Source organism: Xenopus tropicalis, chromosome 7, assembly GCF_000004195.4.
Source record: "Xenopus tropicalis strain Nigerian chromosome 7, UCB_Xtro_10.0, whole genome shotgun sequence".
Classification (NCBI taxonomy): Eukaryota; Metazoa; Chordata; class Amphibia; order Anura; family Pipidae; genus Xenopus; species Xenopus tropicalis.
The window spans coordinates 96038282-96065856 of NC_030683.2; the positions used below are offsets into that span (position 1 = coordinate 96038282).

Consider the following 27575-nt stretch of genomic DNA (forward strand, 5'->3'; position numbering starts at 1 on the left):
TTAGTAATAACAAAAAGAAAAGTTAGTATTTGCTTCAGAAACACTACTACAGTTTATATAAGAGCTGTTGTGTGGCCATGGGGGCACCATTCAAGTTCGCTAAGACAAAAAGGCACATATATAAAATAAAATGTTGGCTGTCAAAAAATAGTTTATTTATAGGTGCTCTGTAAATTAACACAAATTCAAATGCAAATAAAAAATTATTTTTGAAGCTAATGGTCCTTTAGTATTAGTAGCATCAGTAATTTGTGTTAGAGTTATGATTGAGGATATTGATGATTTTGTCTCTTCACTTTTTACTTTCAGCCTTAGCACAATCAACAAATGATATTATGGCTTCATCCATTGGCACTGACTATAATACAACTATTGTAACACATGAAACCCAGAGTGCTACTACACCATTAACTAGCACTGAAGTGCCATCAACCAGAACAGAAACCTCTAGTGCAATTCATACTACACCATTAGCTGTATCCAATAGGACTGAGCAGAGGACAACTATTGTAACAGATGGAACCCTGAGTGTTTCGACTCCATTAACTAGTACCGAAGTACCATCAACTACTACTAAAACTTCCAGTGCAATTAATACTACACCTTCAGCTTCATCCAATAATACTGAGCAGAACACAAATGCTGTAACTGAAGTGTTATCAACCAGTAAAGAAATTTCCAATGCAATTTATACTACATCTTCAACTTCATCCCTTAGTACTGAGCAGAAGACAAATATTGTAACACATGGAACCCAAAGTGGGTCCTTATCAATAACTAGTACAGATGTGTCATCAACTAGTACAGAAAAGACTAGTGCAATTCAAACTACACCTTCAGCTTCATCTCTAACCATTGAGAAAGTTACTATAAGTACTGATGTGCCATTGAAAAATACAGAAACTTCTAGTACAATTCATACTACACCTACAGCTTCACCCATTAGTGCTGAGCAGAAGACAATTGCTGTAACACATGAAACCCAGAGTGTTACTAGACCATTAACAAGTATCGAACTGGCACCAATAAGTACAGAAACTTCTACTGCAATTCTAACTACACTTCCAGTAAAAAGTACTAAAATGCCATCAGCCAGTACAGAAACATCTAGTCCAATTCATACTACACCATCAGCTTCATCCATTACTAATGAACAGAAGACAACTATGGTAACAAGTACTGAAGTGCCTTTAACCAGTACAGAAACAACTAGGGCAATTTATACAACATCTTCAGCTTTCTACTTTAGTACTGAACAAAAGACAATTACTGCAAAATATGAAAGCCAGAGTGTTACTTCACAATTATCTAGTATTGAAGTGCCATCAACCAGCACAGAAACTTCTAGTGTAAGTCATACCACACCTTCAGCTTTATCCCTTAGTACTGAACAAAAGACAGTTATTGTAACACATGAAACCCAGAGTACTACCCAAACATTAACTAGTACTGAAGTGCCATCAACGAGTACAGAAACCTCCAGTGCAACTAAAACTACACGTTCAGCCATTAGTACTGAGCAGAATACAACGATAGTAACACATGAAACCCAGAGCGTTTCTGCACCATTAACTAGTACTGAAGTGCCATCAACCAATACAGAAACTTCTACTGTAAGTCATTCCACACCTTCAGCTTCATTACTTACTGGAAAGAAGACAACTGCTATAACACATGAAACCCAGAGTGTTAATGTAACACATGAATCCCAGAGTGATACTTCACTATTAACTAGAACTGAAGTGCCATTAATCAGTATGGAAACTTCTAATCCAATACATACTACACCTTCAGCTTCATCCCTTAGTACTGAGCAGAAGACAACTATTGTAACATATGAAACCCAGAGTGTTACTGCACCATTAACTAGTACTAAAGTGCCATCAATCAGTACAGAAACTTCTAGTGGAATTCATACTACAATTTTAACCTTATCTAGTAGTGCTGAGCAGAAGACAAATGCTGTAACACATGGAACCCAGAATGCTACTACACCACTAAGTAGTACTGAAGTGCCATTAACCACTACTGAAACATCCAGTGCAATTCATACTACACAATCACCTTCTTCGCTTAGTGCTGAGCAGAAGACAGCTATTGTATCACATGAAACCCAGAGTGCTACTACAACATTAACTAGTACTGAAGTGCCATCAACCACTACAGAGGCTTCTAGTGCAATTCATTCTACACCTTCAGCTTCATCCATTCGTACTGAGCAGAAGACATCTATTGAAACACATGAAACCCAGAGTTTTACTACAACGTTAACTAGTACTGAAATGCCATTTACCAGTACAGAAACTACAAGTCCAATTCATACTACACCTTCAGCTGCATCCATTAGTAATGGGCAGAAGACAACTATTGTACCAAATACTAAAGTGCCTTTAACCACTACAGAAACCTCTAGTGCAGTTAATATGACACCTTCAGCTTCATCCATTAATATTGAACAAAGTAGAACTACAGTAACAAGTACTGAAGTGCCATCAATCAGTAAAGAATCTTCTAGTCCAATTCATACACCTTCAGCTTCATCCCTTAGTATTGAGCAGAAGACAGCTATTGTAACACATGAAACTCAGAGTGCTACTACAACATTAACTAGTAATGAAGTTCCATCAACCACTACAGGGGCTTCTAGTACAATTCACTCTACACCTTCAGTTTTATATATTAGTACTGAGCAGACAACATCTATAGTAACACATGAAACCCAGAGTGCTACTACAACATTAACTAGTACTGAAGTTCCATTAACCACTACAGAAAGTTCCAGTGCAATTCATACTACACTTTCAGCTTTATCCAGTAGTGCTGAGCAGAAGACAACTGCTGTAACACATGAAACTCAGAGTGCTACTACAACATTAACTAGTACTGAAGTTCCATCAACCACTACAGAGGCTTCTAGTGCAATTCACTCTATTAGTACTGAGCAAAAGACATCTATTGTAACACATGAAACCCAGAGTGCTACTCCAACAATAACTATTACGGAAGTGCCATCAACCACTACTGAAACATCCAGTGGAATTCATACTACACCTTCAGCTTTGTCCATTAGTACTAAGTCATCAAGCACTACAGAGGCTTCTAGTGAAATTCATTTTACACCTTCAGCTTCATCCATTAGTACTAATGAGAAGACATCTATTGTAACACATGAAACCCAGAGTGCTTCTACAACATTAACTAGTACTGAAGTGCCATCAACCACTACAGAAACTTCCAGTGCAATTCATACTACATTTTTAACCTTATCCAGTACTCCTGAGCAGAAGACAACTGCTGTAACACAAGAAACCCAGAGTGCTACTGCACCATTAACTAGTACTAAAGTGCCATCAACCAGTACAGAAACTTCTAGTGGAATTCATACTACACTTTCAACCTTATCTAGTAGTGCTGAGCAGAAGACAACTGCTGTAACACATGGAACCCAGAGTGCTACTACAACATTAACTAGTACTGAAGTGCCATCAACCACTACAGAAACTTCCAGTGCAATTCATACTACATTTTTAACCTTATCCAGTACTCCTGAGCAGAAGACAACTGCTGTAACACAAGAAACCCAGAGTGCTACTGCACCATTAACTAGTACTAAAGAGCCATCAACCAGTACAGAAACTTCTAGTGGAATTCATACTACACTTTCAACCTTATCTAGTAGTGCTGAGCAGAAGACAACTGCTGTAACACATGGAACCCAGAATGCTACTACACCACTAAGTAGTACTGAAGTGCCATCAACCACTACTGAAACATCCAGTGCCATTCATTCTACACGTTTAGCTTCGTCCATTAGTACTTATGAGAAGACATCTATTGTAACACATGAAACCCAGAGTGCTACTGCAACATTAACTAGTACTGAAGTGCCATCAACCACTACTGAAACATCCAGTGCAAGTCATACTACACCTTCAGTTTCATCCATTCGTACTGAGCAGATGGCAACTGCTGTAACACAAGAAACCCAGAGTACTACTAAACCACTAACTAGTACTGAAGTTCCATCAACCACTACTGAAACATCCAGTGGAATTTATACTACACCTTCAGCTTTCTCCATTAGTACTAAGTCATCAAGCACTACAGAGGCTTCTAGTACAATTCATTCTACACCTTCAACTTCATCCATTAGTACTAATGGAAAGATATCTATTGTAACACATGAAACCCAGAGTGCTACTACAACATTAACTAGTACTAAAGTGCCATCGACCAGTACAGAAACTTCTAGTGCAATGCATGGTACATTTTCAACCTTATCTAGTAGTGCTGAGCAGATGACAACTGCTGTAACACATGGAACCCAGAGTGCTACTACAACATTAACTAGTACTGAAGTGCCAACAACCACTACTGAAACATCCAGTGCAATTCATACTACACCACCAACCAGTACAGAATCTTCTAGTTCAATTCATACTATACCTTCAGCTTCATCCCTTAGTACTGAGCAGAAGACACATGAAACCCAGAGTGTTACTGCACCATTAACTAGTACTAAAGTGCTATCAACCAGTACAGAAACTTCTAGTGCAATTCATGCTACATTTTCAACCTTATCCAGTAGTACTGAGCAGAAGACAACTGCTGTAACACATGGAACCCAGAGTGCTACTACAACATTAACTAGCGCGGAAGTGCCATCAACCACTACTGAAACATCCAGTGGAATTCATACTACACCTTCAACTTTGTCCATTAGTACTAAGCCATTAACCACTACAGAGGCTTCTAGTGCAATTCATACTGCACCTTTAGCTTTATCCATTAGTACTAATGAGAAGACATCTATTGTAACACATGAAACCCAGAGTGCTACTACAACATTAACTAGTACTGAAGTGCCATCAACCACTACAGAAGCTTCCAGTGCAATTCATACTACATTTTTCACCTTATCCAGTATTCCTGAGCAGAAGACAACTGCTGTAACACAAGAAACCCAGAGTGCTACTGCACCATTAACTAGTACTAAAGTGCCATCAACCAGTACAGAAACTTCTAGTGGAATTCATACTACACTTTCAACCTTATCTAGTAGTACTGAGCAGAAGACAACTGCTGTAACACATGGAACCCAGAATGCTACTACACCACTAAGTAGTACTGAAGTGCAATCAACCACTACTGAAACATCCAGTGCAATTCATTCTACACATTTAGCTTCGTCCATTAGTACTAAGTCATCAAGCACTACAGAGGCTTCTAGTGAAATTCATTCTACACCTTCAACTTCATCCATTAGTACTAATGAGAAGATATCTATTGTAACACATGAAACCCAGAGTGCTTCTACTACATTAACTAGTACTGAAGTGCCATCGACCAGTACAGAAACTTCTAGTGCAATGCATGGTACATTTTCAACCTTATCTAGTAGTGCTGAGCAGATGACAACTGCTGTAACACATGGAACCCAGAGTGCTACTACAACATTAACTAGTACTGAAGTGCCAACAACCACTACTGAAACATCCAGTGCAATTCATACTACACCACCAACCAGTACAGAATCTTCTAGTCCAATTCATACTACACCTTCAGCTTCATCCCTTAGTACTGAGCAGAAGACACATGAAACCCAGAGTGTTACTGCACCATTAACTAGTACTAAAGTGCTATCAACCAGTACAGAAACTTCTAGTGCAATTCATACTACATTTTCAACCTCATCTAGTAGTGCTGAGCAGAAGACAACTGCTGTAACACATGGAACCCAGAGTGCTACTACAACATTAACTAGTGCGGAAGTGCCATCAACCACTACTGAAACATCCAGTGGAATTCATACTACACCTTCAACTTTGTCCATTAGTACCAAGCCATTAACCACTACAGAGGCTTCTAGTGAAATTCATTCTACACCTTCAGCTTCATCCATTAGTACTAATGAGAAGACATCTATTGTAACACATGAAACCCAGAGTGCTTCTACAACATTAACTAGTACTGAAGTGCCATCAACCACTACAGAAACTTCCAGTGCAATTCATACTACATTTTTAACCTTATCCAGTACTCCTGAGCAGAAGACAACTGCTGTAACACAAGAAACCCAGAGTGCTACTGCACCATTAACTAGTACTAAAGTGCCATCAACCAGTACAGAAACTTCTAGTGGAATTCATACTACACTTTCAACCTTATCTAGTAGTGCTGAGCAGATGACAACTGCTGTAACACATGGAACCCAGAATGCTACTACACCACTAAGTAGTACTGAAGTGCCATCAACCACTACTGAAACATCCAGTGCAATTCATGCTACACCTTCAGTTTCATCCATTCGTACTGAGCAGAAGACAACTGTTGTAACACAAGAAACCCAGAGTGTTACTAAACCACTAACTAATACTGAAGTGCCATCAACCACTACTGAAACATCCAGTGCAATTCATACTACACCTTCAGCTTTGTCCATTAGTACTAAGTCATCAAGCACTACAGAGGCTTCTAGTACAATTCATTCTACACCTTCAACTTCATCCATTACTACTAATGAGAAGATATCTATTGTAACACATGAAACCCAGAGTGCTTCTACTACATTAACTAGTACTGAAGTGCCATCAACCAGTACAGAAACTTCTAGTGCAATGCATGGTACATTTTCAGCCTTATCTAGTAGTGCTGAGCAGACAACAACTGCTGTAACACATGGAACCCAGAGTGCTACTACAACATTAACTAGTACTGAAGTGCCATCAACCACTACTGAAACATCCAGTGCAATTCATACTACACCACCAACCAGTACAGAATCTTCTAGTCCAATTCATACTACACCTTCAGCTTCATCCCTTAGTACTGAGCAGAAGACACATGAAACCCAGAGTGTTACTGCACCATTAACTAGTACTAAAGTGCTATCAACTAGTACAGAAACTTCTAGTGGAATTCATACTACACTTTCAACTTTATCTAGTAGTGCTGAGCAGAAGACAACTGCTGTAACACATGGAACCCAGAATGCTACTACACCACTAAGTAGTACTGAAGTGCCATCAACCACTACTGAAACATCCAGCGCAATTCATTCTACACGTTTAGCTTCGTCTATTAGTACTTATGAGAAGACATCTATTGTAACAAATGAAACCCAGAGTGCTACAGCAACATTAACTAGTACTGAAGTGCCATCAACCACTACTGAAACATCCAGTGCAATTCATACTACACCTTCAGTTTCATCCATTCATACTGAGCAGAAGACATCTGCTGTAACACAAGAAGTCCAGAGTACTACTAAACCACTAACTAGTACTGAAGTGCCATCAACCACTACTGAAACATCCAGTGCAATTCATACTACACTGTCAGCTCTATCCCTTAGTACTGAGCAAAAGACAACTATTGTAACACATGAAGCCCAGAATGCTTCTACAACATTAAATACTACTGAAGTACCTTCAACCAGTACAGAAACTTCCAGTGTAATTCCTACTACAACTTCGGCTTCATCTCTTAGTACTGAACAGAAGACAACTTTTGGAACACGTGAAAGCCATAGTTTTACTACACTATTAACTAGTATTAAAGTGCCATCAACCAATACAGAAACTTCTAGTTTAACTTATACTACACCATCAGATTTAGCGTCATCACTTCAAACCACAGTTATGTTACGGAATACCACACCAAGTATGGGAATTTCTACAACATCCAAAGCTTCCTCACCTTCATGTTCTGAGTCTTTAAGTGGAAATGACTGTCAGAATGGTGGAAACTATGTAAATGTTGTAATGGGTAAGAGTATTCTTTTCTTATTATGAAACTGATAAAACTGACTAAAAAATAATCAAACCATCTTAGACAATGAAACATAACTACAAGTGCCTGATAGTACTACTTTTTCAGTTACATTCTGGTAATTATTGGTAATTATGAGTAATATTTTGCATACATTGAATAAGACATCAAGACTTTTAATGTAACTTTTTGGAGATAATTATATAATGATATGGACCTAAAGCCAATATTATTGATATTACTAAATTTAAAGCATTACATCTACAGGTGGCAAAATGTATGTTTCTCCATCTGATATAGATATAGGTACAGCTTTTACTACTAATGGTACTACTGCTACTACTGATTAAAAACAAAAAATAATAATGAATAAAAACATGTTTTTACTTGTTTTGCTAATTTTAAAGGGAAAATAAAGTATTTTAACAATAAAGGCTGAGATTGTCCATTTCAGGGCATAGGGCTGACATCTCTTTCTACCCCAATGACATACATGTGCCAGCATCAGCACAAGTATAGAATCTATTGAGACCTGAAGCCCAAGTGCAAGGGAGAGGGATATATATCATTTTGATGCATGGGGCTGTATCCAGAATAGTAGTCCTGTGCCCTTAAAACGACACTCTATGTCTTTATACATAGCCTAATAGCAGATGGGCCATTACTCTGAAGAATCAAAGTAATATTCTTTTTATTCTTGCAGATACATTTTCACCCCAGAAAAATATCAATTTGCTAATTTCATTAAATCTGGTTTTTAACCAAAATCTGCAAAACACTTCATCTCAAGACTACAATAACCTTGCAAATATAATTAAAAAGGTAAGAATACATTTATTAAAGTGCTCTTGCAGTGTTATATAGCTGGTGCCTTCTCTTTATGCCCATTGATCAATACAAAGGGTATAGATTTGTTCATTGACCAGTGTGGGGTTAAAGCTCTGTTATAAACATTACAAGAACTCGGTAATAGTGCCAAACTGCTAAACTGTGAAATAATGTAAGGATGGAGACTTATGCAAAAGGCCAACATAGCCTGGAAAGCCAGTGTGAGCATTGGTTCATTAAACAGAAGGATAAATAGAGATGCCCTCACTAAGAACCTTGGCTCTCCCATATGGCACATGTTTTTGGACAATGTAGAACATTGGAACAAAAGGGGGTATAATTTATTAAGAAATAGGTGGGATTTGAGAAGTGGTTGAAAGTGACCTAACATGACTTTGATATGTTGGGGCATGGCATAAAATGCTCCATTCATTTAATCACAAGTATTAGAAAGCAGAGTACAGGAAAACTTTTCCGACATAGGGGCTGATTCACAAAAGGTTGAAAAAATGAATGATATTTTTAGCATGCGTTAAAAATGTTATCACTTCTCATACACTTGTCTGAGTTAAGAAACAATGGGCCCGATTCACTAAAGTCCGAAATAAGGAGTGCTATTTATAGCATGCGCTAAAAATCTTATCACTTCTTATTTTTCGCTCGATTCACTAAAAGGACACTTGTCATAATTAAGAAGTGATGTTCTTGGCGTTATTTATCTTGCGACGACATATTTTCAAGCAACGTGCTGCGTAATATGTTGTGCGCTGCATAATATATTGCTTGAAAATATGTCGTCGCAAGATAAATAACGCCAAGAACATCGCTTCTTAATTATGACAAGTGTCCTTTTAGTGAATCGAGCGAAAAATAAGAAGTGATAAGATTTTTAACGCATTCTATAAATAGCACTCCTTATTTCGGACTTTAGTGAATCGGGCCCAATGCGTTTATGCGTTATTTCATAGCACGCGATAGTAGTGCACGCTATTACACACGTAACTGTTACTTTCTGAAAATGACAGATTCTCTGAAAACTGGAGGATACATCACTCTAAGGCGATCACATACCTGATTCTCTTCTAACAAAAATCCAACTGCAAACTCCATCTTGTCTTCACATACACTCATGAACTGCAATGTTTTTTTAGTAGCGGTTACTCCTAGTAGGCGCTACTTATCGCAATTATCACAATATTTCATGCTTTTAACGCTTAAAATATGTCTGTGAATTATGCGTTAGTATTATTTCTATTAGATCATTATCGCAATGTGATGGAAATAACGCTTTGCGATGATTGAGATTTTTGCGCATGCGATATGAGTAGTAACACATGTGAAATGACTTTGGTGAATTGATTAATGATTATTTTTTAACGCATAAAACTATGCGTTAAGTGTTAACGACCTTTTGTGAATCAGCCCCATAGTTTTATAATGTGAAAAAACCTTCATGATTTTTTATGATGTAAGAAAAACTTTTGAGAATTTTTAAGGAAACATTATATTTGGAGATTTCCTTACTGCTTGTTTCCATTTAAAAGGGGCACAAAGGTACCAGGCCATGTCTTCTTGCTCGCTAGGTGACAAACTATCCCGCTTCTTATAGAAGCATTGTAACAGTACAAAAAGGCAATAGCAGATAAAGAAAAATGCGAAAAAAAATAATGGGTTGCAATAATAGTTGAAACAGTCTGTAGCACACAAGAGAAAAGTAAATAAGCCTTATATATCCATCAGACAAAAAGAAGGTTAAATTAAAAAACTAATTCAATCGAATTAGTATAACAGGTATCAGACCCGTTACCCAGAAACCCATTTTCCAGAAAGCTCCAAGTTATGGAAAGGCCATCTCCCATAGACTGCACTTTAATCAAATAATTCAAATTTAAAAAATATATTTCCTTTTTCTCTGTAATAATAAAACTGTATCTAAGATATAATTAATCCTTATTAGAGGCAAAACCATTCTATTGGGTTTATTTAATGTTTAAATTATTTTTGAGTTGATTTATGTTATGGAGATCCAAATTACAGAAAGATCCCTTATCCCCAGGTCCAGGGCATTCTGGATAATGGGTCCCATACCTGTAGTTCATTTATATATGTATAATCATCCTAGATATAAAAGTTTTAAAAGGTTTTATTTGTATATTTGTCATTATTCTTTATTTTAGGTTTTTGGTGAAGTTTACAGAGAAGCTGCCCCATTATACTTTGTTGAGATTATTCTGTATGGCTTCAGGTATTTACATTAATTTTTCATCTTTCATAAATATTTGTTTTGTTCATCCATGGTATAATATATTTTATTTTCACATATTTAAAGGACATTGGGGTTATGTGATAAAACTCAGTAAGTTTGCCCAGGAGCAGTAACCCATAGCAACCAATCAGCAGATAGCATTTACTGGTCACCTGTTTAAAAGCAAATATCATATTGGTTGCTTTAGGTTGTTGCTCTTGGGCAAACTTAACACCTTTTAATACATATGGGGGATTGTGTCATTACTCAGCATAAGTTCTATCTTCTATTTTTTTACCTTTAATGCAGAAGGCTGAACAAAATGGAAACTCAGTACACAACAGCAAAGTATATTTATATGGGATTGGTACAAATTTTGCTCTAAATCTCACTCTAATTGTCTCTTTGGGTGCCTATACATTTACTGTTTTGCTTAAAGCCAACAGCTCAGGACCCTAAATAGGATAAAGACAGGAAAGTATTGTGGACCCCTACATTCATTTTATAAATATATTGTGGTTATTGAAACACAATGCATTTCAAGCTAGCATTGTTAACTCTCTTATTCATTTAACCTCAGTCCAGGCAGTGTCATTGCTAACACCTCTGGGATCTACAACTACCCCAACAATCAGACGGGCATCGACATCCTAAACAATAATCTGACTACGGATCTTACCAATGCAATTACAAGCATGAACATAACTGCACTCAATACAACTGTGAACAATGTGACAGCAACACCTCAAGCCTCTCCGATAACAAGTATGTATTTCATATTATTATGTTGTGAGTATAATCCCTTCCTCTCCGAACTGATGGTAAAAATTCTGTTTCTGTAGAATAGAATTATTAAATTACCATATTTCAATCTTTTGCTATAAATATAGATACCGCATAAAAATAGTCTTCGCAACTTAACGCAAGCAGCATCGCGCCTAAATTAACGCAAGTATGCTTTTAGTGAATTGTGCATTAAATAGCGCACGTTTTAACACTTTAGTGAGTCAACCCTAATGCCTCATATTTCCACTGTCCAAGTTGTTGCATTGCAGGTGCCCACTAAGTGCAAGTCCACAGCAAGTCTACTATTGCTATCACTAGAAATGTTTTATATATAATGAGTGCAGACGAATTAAAATGCAAAACGCAGGCTATAGTTTCAGTAAGGAAAACAGTCAAAGACACTAAGGGGCTGATTTACTTACCCACGAACGGGTCGAAATGAGTCCGATTGCGTTTTTTTCGTAATGATCGGTATTTTGCGATTTTTTCGTATGTTTTGTGATTTTTTCGGATTCTTTACGAATTTTTCGTTACCAATACGATTTTTGCGTAAAAACGCGAGTTTTTCGTATCCATTACGAAAGTTGCGTAAAAAGTTGCGCATTTTTCGTAGCGTTAAAACTTACGCGAAAAGTTGCGCATTTTTCGTAGCGTTAAAACTTACGCGAAAAGTTGCGCAAAAAAAATGCGCAACTTTTCGCGTAAGTTTTAACGCTACGAAAAATGCGCAACTTTTTACGCAACTTTCGTAATGGATACGAAAAACTCGCGTTTTTACGCAAAAATCGTATTGGTAACGAAAAATTCGTAAAGAATCCGAAAAAATCGCAAAACATACGAAAAAGTCGCAAAATGTTCGTTTTCAAGTCGGAACTTTTCCAATTCGGGTCGGATTCGTGGGTTAGTAAATCAGCCCCTAATGGTTAGAACCAAACAAGACTGATGAGTTCATGAGCTTTCCTGGGAAATAAAATATAATTTGGACAAAATGAACGGACAAGGCAACTTAATGTCCTGGTCACTATTGAAAGTACAAGTTGATTTATGCTACATTGGTTTAGTGACAATTCTCTGAACATAGATTTTAGCAAAATATTATGTCATGTTTTTAATCTTTTAGATGTAGTCGAACTAAAGAGCTACATGTCATGCAGTCTGAACTTTACTGGTTATAACATCACTTGTAACCAGTCTTGTTCATGTGTGGGACCTTGTGAGCAGAATACCAGCTACTGTCAGCACAACGGCACTTGTTACAATCAAGCCAATGGACCTGTATGCAAGTAAGTTAAGAAGTGACATGGAAATAGCATGTAAATAACAGGTTGGGGATCAAACAAATAATACAACATACACATGTTTATAAAATAACATTAATCATTGTTTTGTTTTATAGTTGTACAGGGCCATATACTGGAGACCAATGTCAGAATGAAATACAAACAACAACTTCTTTCACCACGGAACTTTTATCCACCGGTGAAACAGCAACTGCCATTTCATCTTCTAGCACTGAGTTACCTACAAATACAATATCAAATGCTACATTTCCAGAAACGTCTGCTACATTAGCAAGCTCGCACACAAACTCAGAACTTTCCCCCACCAGTGGAACAGCAACTTCCATGTTGTTTATCACTGAGACACCTACAATTACAATATCAAATGCTATGTTTCCAGAAACAACTACCATGACAAATAAATCGCAGAGTGTTATTTTACCATTAATCAGTACTGAAGTCCCATCAACCACTAAAGAAACTAGCACAATTTATACTACACCTTCAATTTCATCTATTACTACTGAGCAGAATACAACTGCAGTAACCCAGAGTCTTACTTTACCATTTACTAGTACTGAAGTGCCATCAACCACTACAGAGGCTTCTAGTGCAATTCATTCTACACCTAAAGCTTCATCCATTAGTACTGAGCAGAAGACAACTATTGTAACACATGAAAGCCAGAGTGTTACTACACCTTCCTTTAGTACTGAAGTGCCATCAACCAGTACAGAAACTAATAGTAAAATTCATACCACATTTTCAACCTTATCCAGCAGTGCTGAGCAAAAGACAACTGCTGTAACACATAAAACCCAGAGTGTTATTCTACCATCAACTAGTACTGAAATACAATCAACAACTACAGAAACTTCTAGTGTAATTTTTTCTACACTTTCAGCTTCGTCCATTAGTACTGAGCAAAAGACAACTGCTGTAACACATGAAACCCAGAGTGCTACTACACTACTAACTAGTACTGAAGTGCCATCAACCACTACTAAAACAACCAGTGCAACTAATACTACACCTTCAGCTTCATCCATTAGTACTAAGCAGGAAACAACTGCTGTAACACAAGAAACCCAGAGTGTTACTACACCATCAACTAGTACTGAACTGCCGTCAACCAGTAGAGAAACATCCAGTGCAACTCATACTACACCTTCAGCTTCATCCCTTAGTACTGAGCAGAAGACAACTGCTGTAACACATGGAACCCAGAGTACTACTAAACCACTAACTAGTACTGAAGTGCCATCAACCACTACTGAAAATACCAGAGCAACTCATACTACACCTTCAGCTTCATCCCTTAGTACTGAGCAGAAGACAACTGCTGTAACACATGAAACCCAGAGTGCTACTACACCACTAGCTAGTACTGAAGTGCCATCAACCACTACTGAAACAACCAGTGCAACTGACACTACACCTTCAGTTTCATCTATTACTACTGAGCAGAAGACAACTGCTGTAACACATGAAACCCAGAGTGCTACTAAACCACTAACTAGTACTGAAGTGCCATCAACCACTACAGAAACTTCCAGCGCAAGTCATACTACACCTTCAGTTTCATCTATTACTACTGAGCAGAAGACAACTGCTGTAACACATGGAACCCAGAGTACTACTAAACCACTAACTAGTACTGAAGTGCCATCAACCACTACTGAAAATACCAGTGCAGCTCATACTACACCTTCAGCTTCATCCCTTAGTACTGAGCAGAAAACAACTGCTGTAACACATGAAACCCAGAGTGCTACTACACCACTAACTAGTACTGAAGTGCCATCAACCACTACTGAAACAACCAGTGCAACTCATACTACACCTTCAGCTTCATCCCTTAGTACTGAGCAGAAGACAACTGCTGTAACACATGAAACCCAGAGTGCTACTACACCACTAGCTAGTACTGAAGTGCCATCAACCACTACTGAAACAACCAGTGCAACTCATACTACACCTTCAGCTTCATCCATTAGTACTAAGCAGCAAACAACTGCTGTAACGCAAAAAACCCAGAGTGTTACTACACCATCAACTAGTACTGAAGTGCCGTCAACCAGTAGTGAAACATCCAGTGCAACTCATACTACACCTTCAGCTTCATCCCTTAGTACTGAGCAGAAGACAACTGCTGTAACACATGAAACCCAGAGTGCTACTAAACCACTAACTAGTACTGAAGTGCCATCAACCACTACAGAAACTTCCAGTGCAAGTCACACTACACCTTCAGTTTCATCTATTACTACTGAGCAGAAGACAACTGCTGTAACACATGAAATCCAGAGTGCTACTAAACCACTAACTAGTACTGAAGTGCCGTCAACCAGTAGTGAAACATCCAGTGCAACTCATACTACACCTTCAGCTTCATCCCTTAGTACTGAGCAGAAGACAACTGCTGTAACACATGGAACCCAGAGTACTACTAAACCACTAACTAGTACTGAAGTGCCATCAAACACTACTGAAAATACCAGTGCAGCTCATACTACACCTTCAGCTTCATCCCTTAGTACTGAGCAGAAAACAACTGCTGTAACACATGAAACCCAGAGTGCTACTACACCACTAACTAGTACTGAAGTGCCATCAACCACTACTGAAACAACCAGTGCAACTCATGCTACACCTTCAGCTTCATCCCTTAGTACTGAGCAGAAGACAACTGCTGTAACACATGAAACCCAGAGTGCTACTACACCACTAGCTAGTACTGAAGTGCCATCAACCACTGCTGAAACAACCAGTGCAATTCATACTACACCTTCAGCTTCATCCATTAGTACTAAGCAGGAAACAACTGCTGTAACGCAAGAAACCCAGAGTGTTACTACACCATCAACTAGTACTGAAGTGCCATCAACCAGTAGTGAAACATCCAGTGCAACTCATACTACACCTTCAGCTTCATCTCTTAGTACTGAGCAGAAGACAACTGCTGTAACACATGAAATCCAGAGTGCTACTACACCACTAGCTAGTACTGAAGTGCCATCAACCACTACTGAAACAACCAGTGCAACTCATACTACACCTTCAGCTTCATCCATTAGTACTAAGCAGGAAACAACTGCTGTAACGCAAGAAACCCAGAGTGTTACTATACCATCAACTAGTACTGAAGTGCCGTCAACCAGTAGTAAAACATCCAGTGCAACTCATACTACACCTTCAGCTTCATCCCTTAGTACTGAGCAGAAGACAACTGCTGTAACACATGAAACCCAGAGTGCTACTAAACCACTAACTAGTACTGAAGTGCCATCAACCACTACAGAAACTTCCAGTGCAAGTCACACTACACCTTCAGTTTCATCTATTACTACTGAGCAGAAGACAACTGCTGTAACACATGAAATCCAGAGTGCTACTACACCACTAGCTAGTACTGAAGTGCCATCAACCACTACTGAAACAACCAGTGCAACTCATACTACACCTTCAGCTTCATCCATTAGTACTAAGCAGGAAACAACTGCTGTAACGCAAGAAACCCAGAGTGTTACTACACCATCAACTAGTACTGAAGTGCCGTCAACCAGTAGTGAAACATCCAGTGCAACTCATACTACACCTTCAGCTTCATCCCTTAGTACTGAGCAGAAGACAACTGCTGTAACACATGAAACCCAGAGTGCTACTACACCACTAGCTAGTACTGAAGTGCCATCAACCACTACTGAAACAACCAGTGCAACTCATACTACACCTTCAGCTTCATCCATTAGTACTAAGCAGGAAACAACTGCTGTAACACAAGAAACCCAGAGTGTTACTATACCATCAACTAGTACTGAAGTGCCGTCAACCAGTAGTAAAACATCCAGTGCAACTCATACTACACCTTCAGCTTCATCCCTTAGTACTGAGCAGAAGACAACTGCTGTAACACATGAAACCCAGAGTGCTACTAAACCACTAACTAGTACTGAAGTGCCATCAACCACTATAGAAACTTCCAGTGCAACTCATACTACACCTTCAGCTTCATCTATTACTACTGAGCAGAAGACAACTGCTGTAACACATGAAATCCAGAGTGCTACTAAACCACTAACTAGTACTGAAGTGCCATCAACCACTACTGAAACTTCCAGTGCAAGTCACACTACACCTTCAGTTTCATCTATTACTACTGAGCAGAAGACAACTGCTGTACCACATGAAACCCAGAGTACTACTAAACCACTAACTAGTACTGAAGTTCCATCAACCACTACTGAAAATACCAGTGCAGCTCATACTACACCTTCAGCTTCATCCCTTAGTACTGAGCAGAAAACAACTGCTGTAACACATGAAACCCAGAGTGCTACTACACCACTAACTAGTACTGAAGTGCCATCAACCACTACTGAAACAACCAGTGCAACTCATGCTACACCTTCAGCTTCATCCCTTAGTACTGAGCAGAAGACAACTGCTGTAACACATGAAACCCAGAGTGCTACTACACCACTAGCTAGTACTGAAGTGCCATCAACCACTACTGAAACAACCAGTGCAACTCATACTACACCTTCAGCTTCATCCATTAGTACTAAGCAGGAAACAACTGCTGTAACACAAGAAACCCAGAGTGTTACTATACCATCAACTAGTACTGAAGTGCCGTCAACCAGTAGTAAAACATCCAGTGCAACTCATACTACACCTTCAGCTTCATCCCTTAGTACTGAGCAGAAGACAACTGCTGTAACACATGAAACCCAGAGTGCTACTAAACCACTAACTAGTACTGAAGTGCCATCAACCACTACAGAAACTTCCAGTGCAAGTCACACTACACCTTCAGTTTCATCTATTACTACTGAGCAGAAGACAACTGCTGTAACACATGAAATCCAGAGTGCTACTACACCACTAGCTAGTACTGAAGTGCCATCAACCACTACTGAAACAACCAGTGCAACTCATACTACACCTTCAGCTTCATCCATTAGTACTAAGCAGGAAACAACTGCTGTAACGCAAGAAACCCATAGTGTTACTACACCATCAACTAGTACTGAAGTGCCATCAACCACTACTGAAACTTCCAGTGCAAGTCATACTACACCTTCAGTTTCATCTATTACTACTGAGCAGAAGACAACTGCTGTAACACATGGAACCCAGAGTACTACTAAACCACTAACTAGTACTGAAGTTCCATCAACCACTACTGAAAATACCAGTACAGCTCATACTACACCTTCAGCTTCATCCCTTAGTACTGAGCAGAAAACAACTGCTGTAACACATGAAACCCAGAGTGCTACTACACCACTAACTAGTACTGAAGTGCCATCAACCACTACTGAAACAACCAGTGCAACTCATACTACACCTTCAGCTTCATCCCTTAGTACTGAGCAGAAGACAACTGCTGTAACACATGAAACCAAGAGTGCTACTAAACCACTAACTAGTACTGAAGTGCCATCAACCACTACAGAAACTTCCAGTGCAAGTCACACTACACCTTCTGTTTCATCTATTACTACTGAGCAGAAGACAACTGCTGTAACACATGAAATCCAGAGTGCTACTACACCACTAGCTAGTACTGAAGTGCCATCAACCACTACTGAAACAACCAGTGCAACTCATACTACACCTTCAGCTTCATCCATTAGTACTAAGCAGGAAACAACTGCTGTAACGCAAGAAACCCAGAGTGTTACTACACCATCAACTAGTACTGAAGTGCCGTCAACCAGTAGTGAAACATCCAGTGCAACTCATACTACACCTTCAGCTTCATCCCTTAGTACTGAGCAGAAGACAACTGCTGTAACACATGAAACCCAGAGTGCTACTACACCACTAGCTAGTACTGAAGTGCCATCAACCACTACTGAAACAACCAGTGCAACTCATACTACACCTTCAGCTTCATCCATTAGTACTAAGCAGGAAACAACTGCTGTAACGCAAGAAACCCAGAGTGTTACTACACCATCAACTAGTACTGAAGTGCCGTCAACCAGTAGTAAAACATCCAGTGCAACTCATACTACACCTTCAGCTTCATCCCTTAGTACTGAGCAGAAGACAACTGCTGTAACACATGAAACCCAGAGTGCTACTAAACCACTAACTAGTACTGAAGTGCCATCAACCACTACAGAAACTTCCAGTGCAAGTCACACTACACCTTCAGTTTCATCTATTACTACTGAGCAGAAGACAACTGCTGTAACACATGAAATCCAGAGTGCTACTAAACCACTAACTAGTACTGAAGTGCCATCAACCACTACTGAAACTTCCAGTGCAAGTCATACTACACCTTCAGTTTCATCTATTACTACTGAGCAGAAGACAACTGCTGTACCACATGGAACCCAGAGTACTACTAAACCACTAACTAGTACTGAAGTTCCATCAACCACTACTGAAAATACCAGTGCAGCTCATACTACACCTTCAGCTTCATCCCTTAGTACTGAGCAGAAAACAACTGCTGTAACACATGAAACCCAGAGTGCTACTACACCACTAACTAGTACTGAAGTGCCATCAACCACTACTGAAACAACCAGTGCAACTCATACTACACCTTCAGCTTCATCCCTTAGTACTGAGCAGAAGACAACTGCTGTAACACATGAAACCCAGAGTGCTACTACACCACTAGCTAGTACTGAAGTGCCACCAACCACTGCTGAAACAACCAGTGCAACTCATACTACACCTTCAGCTTCATCCATTAGTACTAAGCAGGAAACAACTGCTGTAACGCAAGAAACCCAGAGTGTTACTACACCATCAACTAGTACTGAAGTGCCATCAACCAGTAGTGAAACATCCAGTGCAACTCATACTACACCTTCAGCTTCATCCCTTAGTACTGAGCAGAAGACAACTGCTGTAACACATGAAATCCAGAGTGCTACTACACCACTAGCTAGTACTGAAGTGCCATCAACCACTACTGAAACAACCAGTGCAACTCATACTACACCTTCAGCTTCATCCATTAGTACTAAGCAGGAAACAACTGCTGTAACGCAAGAAACCCAGAGTGTTACTACACCATCAACTAGTACTGAAGTGCCGTCAACCAGTAGTGAAACATCCAGTGCAACTCATACTACACCTTCAGCTTCATCCCTTAGTACTGAGCAGAAGACAACTGTTGTAACACATGAAACCCAGAGTGCTACTACACCACTAGCTAGTACTGAAGTGCCATCAACCACTACTGAAACAACCAGTGCAACTCATACTACACCTTCAGCTTCATCCATTAGTACTAAGCAGGAAACAACTGCTGTAACGCAAGAAACCCAGAGTGTTACTACACCATCAACTAGTACTGAAGTGCCGTCAACCAGTAGTAAAACATCCAGTGCAACTCATACTACACCTTCAGCTTCATCCCTTAGTACTGAGCAGAAGACAACTGCTGTAACACATGAAACCCAGAGTGCTACTAAACCACTAACTAGTACTGAAGTGCCATCAACCACTACAGAAACTTCCAGTGCAAGTCACACTACACCTTCAGTTTCATCTATTACTACTGAGCAGAAGACAACTGCTGTAACACATGAAATCCAGAGTGCTACTAAACCACTAACTAGTACTGAAGTGCCATCAACCACTACTGAAACTTCCAGTGCAAGTCATACTACACCTTCAGTTTCATCTATTACTACTGAGCAGAAGACAACTGCTGTACCACATGGAACCCAGAGTACTACTAAACCACTAACTAGTACTGAAGTTCCATCAACCACTACTGAAAATACCAGTGCAGCTCATACTACACCTTCAGCTTCATCCCTTAGTACTGAGCAGAAAACAACTGCTGTAACACATGAAACCCAGAGTGCTACTACACCACTAACTAGTACTGAAGTGCCATCAACCACTACTGAAACAACCAGTGCAACTCATACTACACCTTCAGCTTCATCCCTTAGTACTGAGCAGAAGACAACTGCTGTAACACATGAAACCCAGAGTGCTACTACACCACTAGCTAGTACTGAAGTGCCACCAACCACTGCTGAAACAACCAGTGCAACTCATACTACACCTTCAGCTTCATCCATTAGTACTAAGCAGGAAACAACTGCTGTAACGCAAGAAACCCAGAGTGTTACTACACCATCAACTAGTACTGAAGTGCCATCAACCAGTAGTGAAACATCCAGTGCAACTCATACTACACCTTCAGCTTCATCCCTTAGTACTGAGCAGAAGACAACTGCTGTAACACATGAAATCCAGAGTGCTACTACACCACTAGCTAGTACTGAAGTGCCATCAACCACTACTGAAACAACCAGTGCAACTCATACTACACCTTCAGCTTCATCCATTAGTACTAAGCAGGAAACAACTGCTGTAACGCAAGAAACCCAGAGTGTTTCTACACCATCACCTAGTACTGAAGTGCCGTCAACCAGTAGTGAAACATCCAGTGCAGCTCATACTACACCTTCAGCTCCATCCCTTAGTACTGAGCAGAAGACAACTGCTGTAACACATGAAACCCAGAGTGCTACTAAACCACTAACTAGTACTGAAGTGCCATCAACCACTACAGAAACTTCCAGTGCAAGTCACACTACACCTTCAGTTTCATCTATTACTACTGAGCAGAAGACAACTGCTGTAACACATGGAACCCAGAGTGCTACTACACCACTAACTAGTACTGAAGTGCCATCAACCACTACTGAAAATACCAGTGCAACTCATACTACACCTTCAGCTTCATCCCTTAGTACTGAGCAGAAGACAACTGCTGTAACACATGAAACCCAGAGTGCTACTACACCACTAGCTAGTACTGAAGTGCCATCAACCACTACTGAAACTTCCAGTGCAAGTCATACTACACCTTCAGTTTCATCTATTACTACTGAGCAGAAGACAACTGCTGTAACACATGGAACCCAGAGTGCTACTACACCACTAACTAGTACTGAAGTGCCATCAACCACTACTGAAAATACCAGTGCAACTCATACTACACCTTCAGCTTCATCCCTTAGTACTGAGCAGAAGACAACTGCTGTAACACATGAAACCCAGAGTGCTACTACACCACTAGCTAGTACTGAAGTGCCATCAACCACTACTGAAACAACCAGTGCAACTCATACTACACCTTCAGCTTCATCCATTAGTACTGAGCAGGAAACAACTGCTGTAATGCAAGAAACCCAGAGTGTTACTACACCATCAACTAGTACTGAAGTGCCATCAACCAGTAGTGAAACATCCAGTGCAACTCATACTACACCTTCAGTTTCATCTATTACTACTGAGCAGAAGTCAACTGCTGTAACACATGAAACCCAGAGTGCTACTAAACCACTAACTAGTACTGAAGTGCCATCAACCACTACAGAAACTTCCAGTGCAAGTCACACTACACCTTCAGTTTCATCTATTACTACTGAGCAGAGAACAGCTTTTGTAACACATGAAACCCAGAGTTCTACTCCAACATTAACTAGTACTGAAGTGCCATCAACCAGTACAGAAACTTCTAGTGCAATTCATCCTACTTTTTTGACCTTATCTAGTAGTGCTGAGCAGAAGACAACTGCTGTAACACATGGAACCCAGAGTGCTTCTACTCCTCTAACTAGTACTGAAGTGCCATCAACCACTACTGAAACATCCAGTGCAATTCATTTTACACTTTCAAATATATCCAGTAGTGCTGGGCAGAAGACAACTGCAGTAACACATGAAACCCAGAGTGCTTCTACATCATTAACTAGTACTGAAGTACCATCCACCACCACAAAGGCTTCTAGTGCAATTCACTCTACACCTTCAGTTTCATCCATTAGTACTGAGCAGAAGACATCCATTGTAACACACGAAACCCAGAGTGCTACTACACCATTAACTAGTACTGAAGTCCTATCAACCAGCACAGAAACTTCCAGTGCAATTCAAACTACAGTTTCAACCTCATCCAGTAGCACTGAGCAGAAGACAACTTTTGGAACACAAGAAACCCAGAGGGTCACTTTTCCATTAACTAGAACTGAAGTGCCATCAACCACTAATGAAACATCCAGTGCAATTCATACTACACCTTCAGCTTTGTCCATTAGTACTAAGCAGGAGACAACTGCTGTAACACATGGAACCCAGAGTGTTACTACACCGTTAACTAGTACTGAAGTGCCTTCAACCAGTACAGGAACTTCCAATGTAATTCATACTACACTGTCAGCTTTATCCCCTAGTACTGAACAGAAGACAACTTTTGGAACACATGAAAGTAACAGTTTTACTACACCATTAACTAGTATTAAAGTGCAATCAACCACTACAGAAACATCTAGTTTAACTTATACTACACCTTCAGATTTAGCGTCATCACTTCAAACTACAGTTATGTTACAGAATACCACACCAAGTATGGGAATTTCTACAACATCCAAAGCTTCCTCAGCTTCATGTCCTGAGTCTTTAAGTGGAAATGACTGTCAGAACGGTGGAAACTATATAAATGTGGTTGTAGGTAAGAGCATTCATTTCTTATTATATATGGGCATGTCCATGGACATGGATCTAATGCTGATATTATTGATATTACTGCTGTTTTAATTGAAAGCATTACATCTACAGGTGGCAAAATGTATTTTTCTCCATCTGATATAGATATAGGTACAGCTTTTACTACTACTACCACAATTTGCTTTGCTAATTTTAAAGGGAAAATAAAATGTTTTAACAATAAAGGCCGAGATTGTTCATTTTAGGGCATAGGGCTGACATCTCTTTCTACTCCAATGACATACATGTGCCAGCATCAGCAGAAGTATAGAATCTATTGGTACCTGAAGCCCAAGTGCAAGGGAGGAGGTGAAAGCCAGGAGGTGTGCCAAAAAGCACAAATAAGGGGGAAAGACATCATTTTGATGCATGGGGCTGTATCCAGTATAGTAGTCCTGTGCCCTTAAGCTGACACTCTAAGTCTTTATACATAGCAGATGGACCATTACTCTGAAGAATCAAAGTAATATTATTTTTATTCTTGCAGATAAATTTGCACCTCAGAAAAATATCAATTTGCTAATTACATTAAATCTGGTTTTTAACCAAAATCTGCAAAACACTTCATCTCAAGACTACAATAACCTTGCAAATGTAATTAAGAAGGTAAGAATATATTTATTAAAGTGCTCTTTCAGTGTTATATAGCTGGTACTTTCTCTTTATGCCCATTGATCAATGCAAAGGGTATAGATTTGTTCATTGACCAGTGTGGGGTGAAAGCTCTGTTATAAACATTACAAGAACTCGGTAATAGTGCCAAACTGCTAAACTGTGAAATAATGTAAGGATGGAGACTTATGCAAAAGGCCAATATAGCCTGGAAAGCCAGTGTGAGCATTGGGTCATTAAACAGAAGGATAAATAGAGATGCCCTCACTAAGAACCTTGGCTCTCCCATATGGCACATGTTTTTGGACAATGTAGGATACTGGAACAAAAAGGGGGTATAATCTATTGAAAAACTGGTGGGATTTGAGAAATTCAGACAGTGGTTGAAAGTGACCGGACATGACTTGGATATGTTGGGGCATGGGATAAAATGTTCCATTCATTTAATCACAAATATTAGGAAGTAGAGTACAGGATACAATTTTAAGTCATAGATTATAATCTGAGAAAACTTTTGAGAATTTTTATGGATGTGAGAAATCTTTTGAAAATTTTTAAGAAAACATTATTAGTGATGAGCGAATTTTTTCGGCAGGCATGAATTCGCAGCAAATTTCTGTATTTTGCCAATAGTGAATTGTGTCATGAAACATCTGTGAAAATTCGGAGTGGAAAAAGTTTTTTTGTTGTGCGTCAAATAGGGCGCGGTTGCGGTAAAACGCGCGGGCGACAAAAAAAAATCGTGCAACAAATGTGTTTCGTGAATTTTCCGCCGTTTCGCAAATTTTCTTGCTGTTTCGTGAATTTTATGGCGAAGCAAAATGGGACAGATTCGCTCATCACTAAACATTATGTGTCGGGAATTCCTTACTGCTTGTTTCCATTAAAAAAGTACACAAAGGTACCAGACCATGTCATCTGGCTCGCTAGGTGACAAAATATCCCGCTTCTTATAGAAACATTGTAACAGTACAAAAAGGCAAAAGGAGATAAAGAAGAATGAGAAAAAAATAATGGGACGATATAATGGTTGAAACAGTCTGTAGCACACAAGAGAAAAGTAAATAAGCCTTATATATCCATCAGACAAGTATAAAGTTAAATGAAAAAACAAATTCAATCAAATTAGTAGTACAGGTATCAAACCCATTATACAGAAACCCATTTTCTAGAAAGCTCCAACTTACGGGAAGGTCATCTCCTATAGACTGCAATTTAATCAAATAATTGAAATTTAAAAAATATATTTCCTTTTTCTCTGTAATAATAAAACTGTACCTGTACTTGATCCCAACTAAGATATAATTACCCCTTATTGGGGGCAGAACAGCCCTATTGGGTTTATTTAATGGTTAAATGATTCCCTTTTCTCTGTAATAATAAAACTGTACCTGTACTTGATCCCAACTAAGATATAATTACCCCTTATTGGGGGCAGAACAGCCCTATTGGGTTTAATGTTTAAATTATTTTTCAGTTGATTTATATTATGGAGATCTAAATTACAGAAAGACCTCTTATCTGGAAAGCCCCTGGTCCTGTGCATTCTGGATAATGGGTCCCATACCTGTAGTTCATTCATACATGTATAACCATCCTAGATTTAAAAATTTTGATTTTATTTGTATATTTGTTATAATTCTTTATTTTAGGTTTTTGGTGAAGTTTACAGAGAAGCTGCCCCATTATACTTTGTTGAGATTATTCTGTATGGATTCAGGTATTTACATTTTATGTTATAATTTTTCATATGTCATAAATATTTATTTTGTTCATCCATGGTATAATATATTTTATTTTTACATATTTAAAAGACATTGGGGGTTATGTAATAAAACTCACTAAGTTTGCCCAGGAGCAGTAACCCATAGCAACCAATCAGCAGGTAGTATTTACTGGTCAGCTGTTTATTGTGTGTATATTGGTTGCTTTAGGTTGCTGCTCTTGGTCAAACTTATGCCTTTTATTACATATGGGGGATTGTGTCATTACTTAGCATAAGTTCTATCTTCTATTTATTTACCTTTAATGCAGAAGGCTGAACAAAATGGAAACTCATTACACCTGTTGAGTTTGAAAATAGAATTTAAAAAGTCTGAAAGGCAAATTGTCTAAAAACAGCAAAGTATATCTATATATATATATATATATATATAGAGGATTGGTACAAATTTTGCTCTAAATCTCACTCTAATTGTCTCTTTGGGTGCCTATACATTGACTGTTTTGCTTAAAGCCAACAGCTCAGGACCCTAAATAGGATAAATACAGGAATGTAATGTGGACCCCTACATTCATTTTATAAATATATTGTGGTTATTGAAACATAATGCATTTCACGCTAGCATTGTTAACTCTCTTATTCATTTAACCTCAGTCCAGGCAGTGTCATTGCTAACACCTCTGGGATCTACAACTACCCCAACAATCAGACGGGCATCGACTTCATAAACAATAATCTGACTACGGATCTTACCAATGCAATTACAAACATGAACATAACTGCACTCAATACAACTGTGAACAATGTGACAGCAACACCTCAAGCCTCTCCGATAACAAGTATGTATTTCATATTATTATGTTGTGAGTATAATCCCTTCCTCTCCTAACTGATGGTAAATATTCTGTTTCTGTAGTATAGAATTATTAAATTACCATATTTCCATTGTTTCCTAGAGTGTGCCATGGGTTAGGACAGGGCTGGCTTTTTCATGCAACATTTGGTGCAGCAACACATAATGCCTCATATTTCCACTGTCCAAGTTGTTGCTTTGCAGGTGCCCACTAAGTGCAAGTCCACAGAAAGCTACTATTGCTATGACTAGAAATATTTTATATATAATAAGTGCGGCAGAATTAAAATGCAAAACGCAGGCTATAGTTTCAGTAAGGAAAACAGTCAAAGACACTAATGGTTAGAACGAAACAAGACTAATCAGTTCATGAGCTTTCCTGGGAAATAAAATATAATTTGGACAAAATGAACGGACAAGGCAACTTAATGTCCTGGTCACTATTGAAAGTACAAGTTGATTTATGCTACATTGGTTTAGTGACAATTCTCTGAACATAGATTTTAGCAAAATATTATGTCATGTTTTTAATCTTTTAGATGTAGTCGAACTAAAGAGCTACATGTCATGCAGTCTGAACTTTACTGGTTATAACATCACTTGTAACCAGTCTTGTTCATGTGTGGGACCTTGTGAGCAGAATACCAGCTACTGTCAGCACAACGGCACTTGTTACAATCAAGCCAATGGACCTGTATGCAAGTAAGTTAAGACCTGACTGGAAACAGCATGTAAATAACAGGTTAGGGATCAAACAAATTATACAAAATACACATGTTTCTAAAATAACATTAAACATAATTTTGTTTTATAGTTGTACAGGTCCATATACTGGAGACCAATGTCAGAATGAAACACAAACAACACCATCTTTCACCACTGAACTTTTTTCTACCAGTGGAACAGCAACTTCCATGTCAACTTTTATCACTG

At 38.8% G+C, this 27575-nt stretch overlaps 2 protein-coding genes across 2 annotated transcripts; both read left to right on the forward strand.

The window, feature by feature from the left end:
- Positions 1 to 335: 335 nt before the first annotated feature.
- Positions 336 to 18062, forward strand: LOC105947848 (mucin-3A-like). The gene is made up of 15 exons (XM_031906514.1): positions 336 to 2118; positions 2200 to 3431; positions 3555 to 4263; positions 5656 to 6624; positions 6904 to 7767; positions 8474 to 8592; positions 10776 to 10843; positions 11424 to 11608; positions 12750 to 12912; positions 13026 to 13713; positions 13814 to 13848; positions 16860 to 17187; positions 17242 to 17322; positions 17377 to 17533; positions 18022 to 18062. The coding sequence occupies exons 1-15, from the start codon at positions 336 to 338 to the stop codon at positions 18060 to 18062; spliced, it is 7422 nt and encodes a 2473-aa protein (XP_031762374.1).
- A 130-nt stretch (positions 18063 to 18192) lies between these two features.
- On the forward strand, positions 18193 to 19927 carry LOC116412365 (flocculation protein FLO11-like; the record flags this gene model as incomplete). Its single annotated transcript, XM_031906515.1, has 4 exons — positions 18193 to 18402; positions 18457 to 18537; positions 18592 to 19267; positions 19902 to 19927. Coding segments are annotated over 4 exons (993 nt in total), but the record flags the coding sequence as incomplete, so codon positions are not given.
- Positions 19928 to 27575: the final 7648 nt, after the last annotated feature.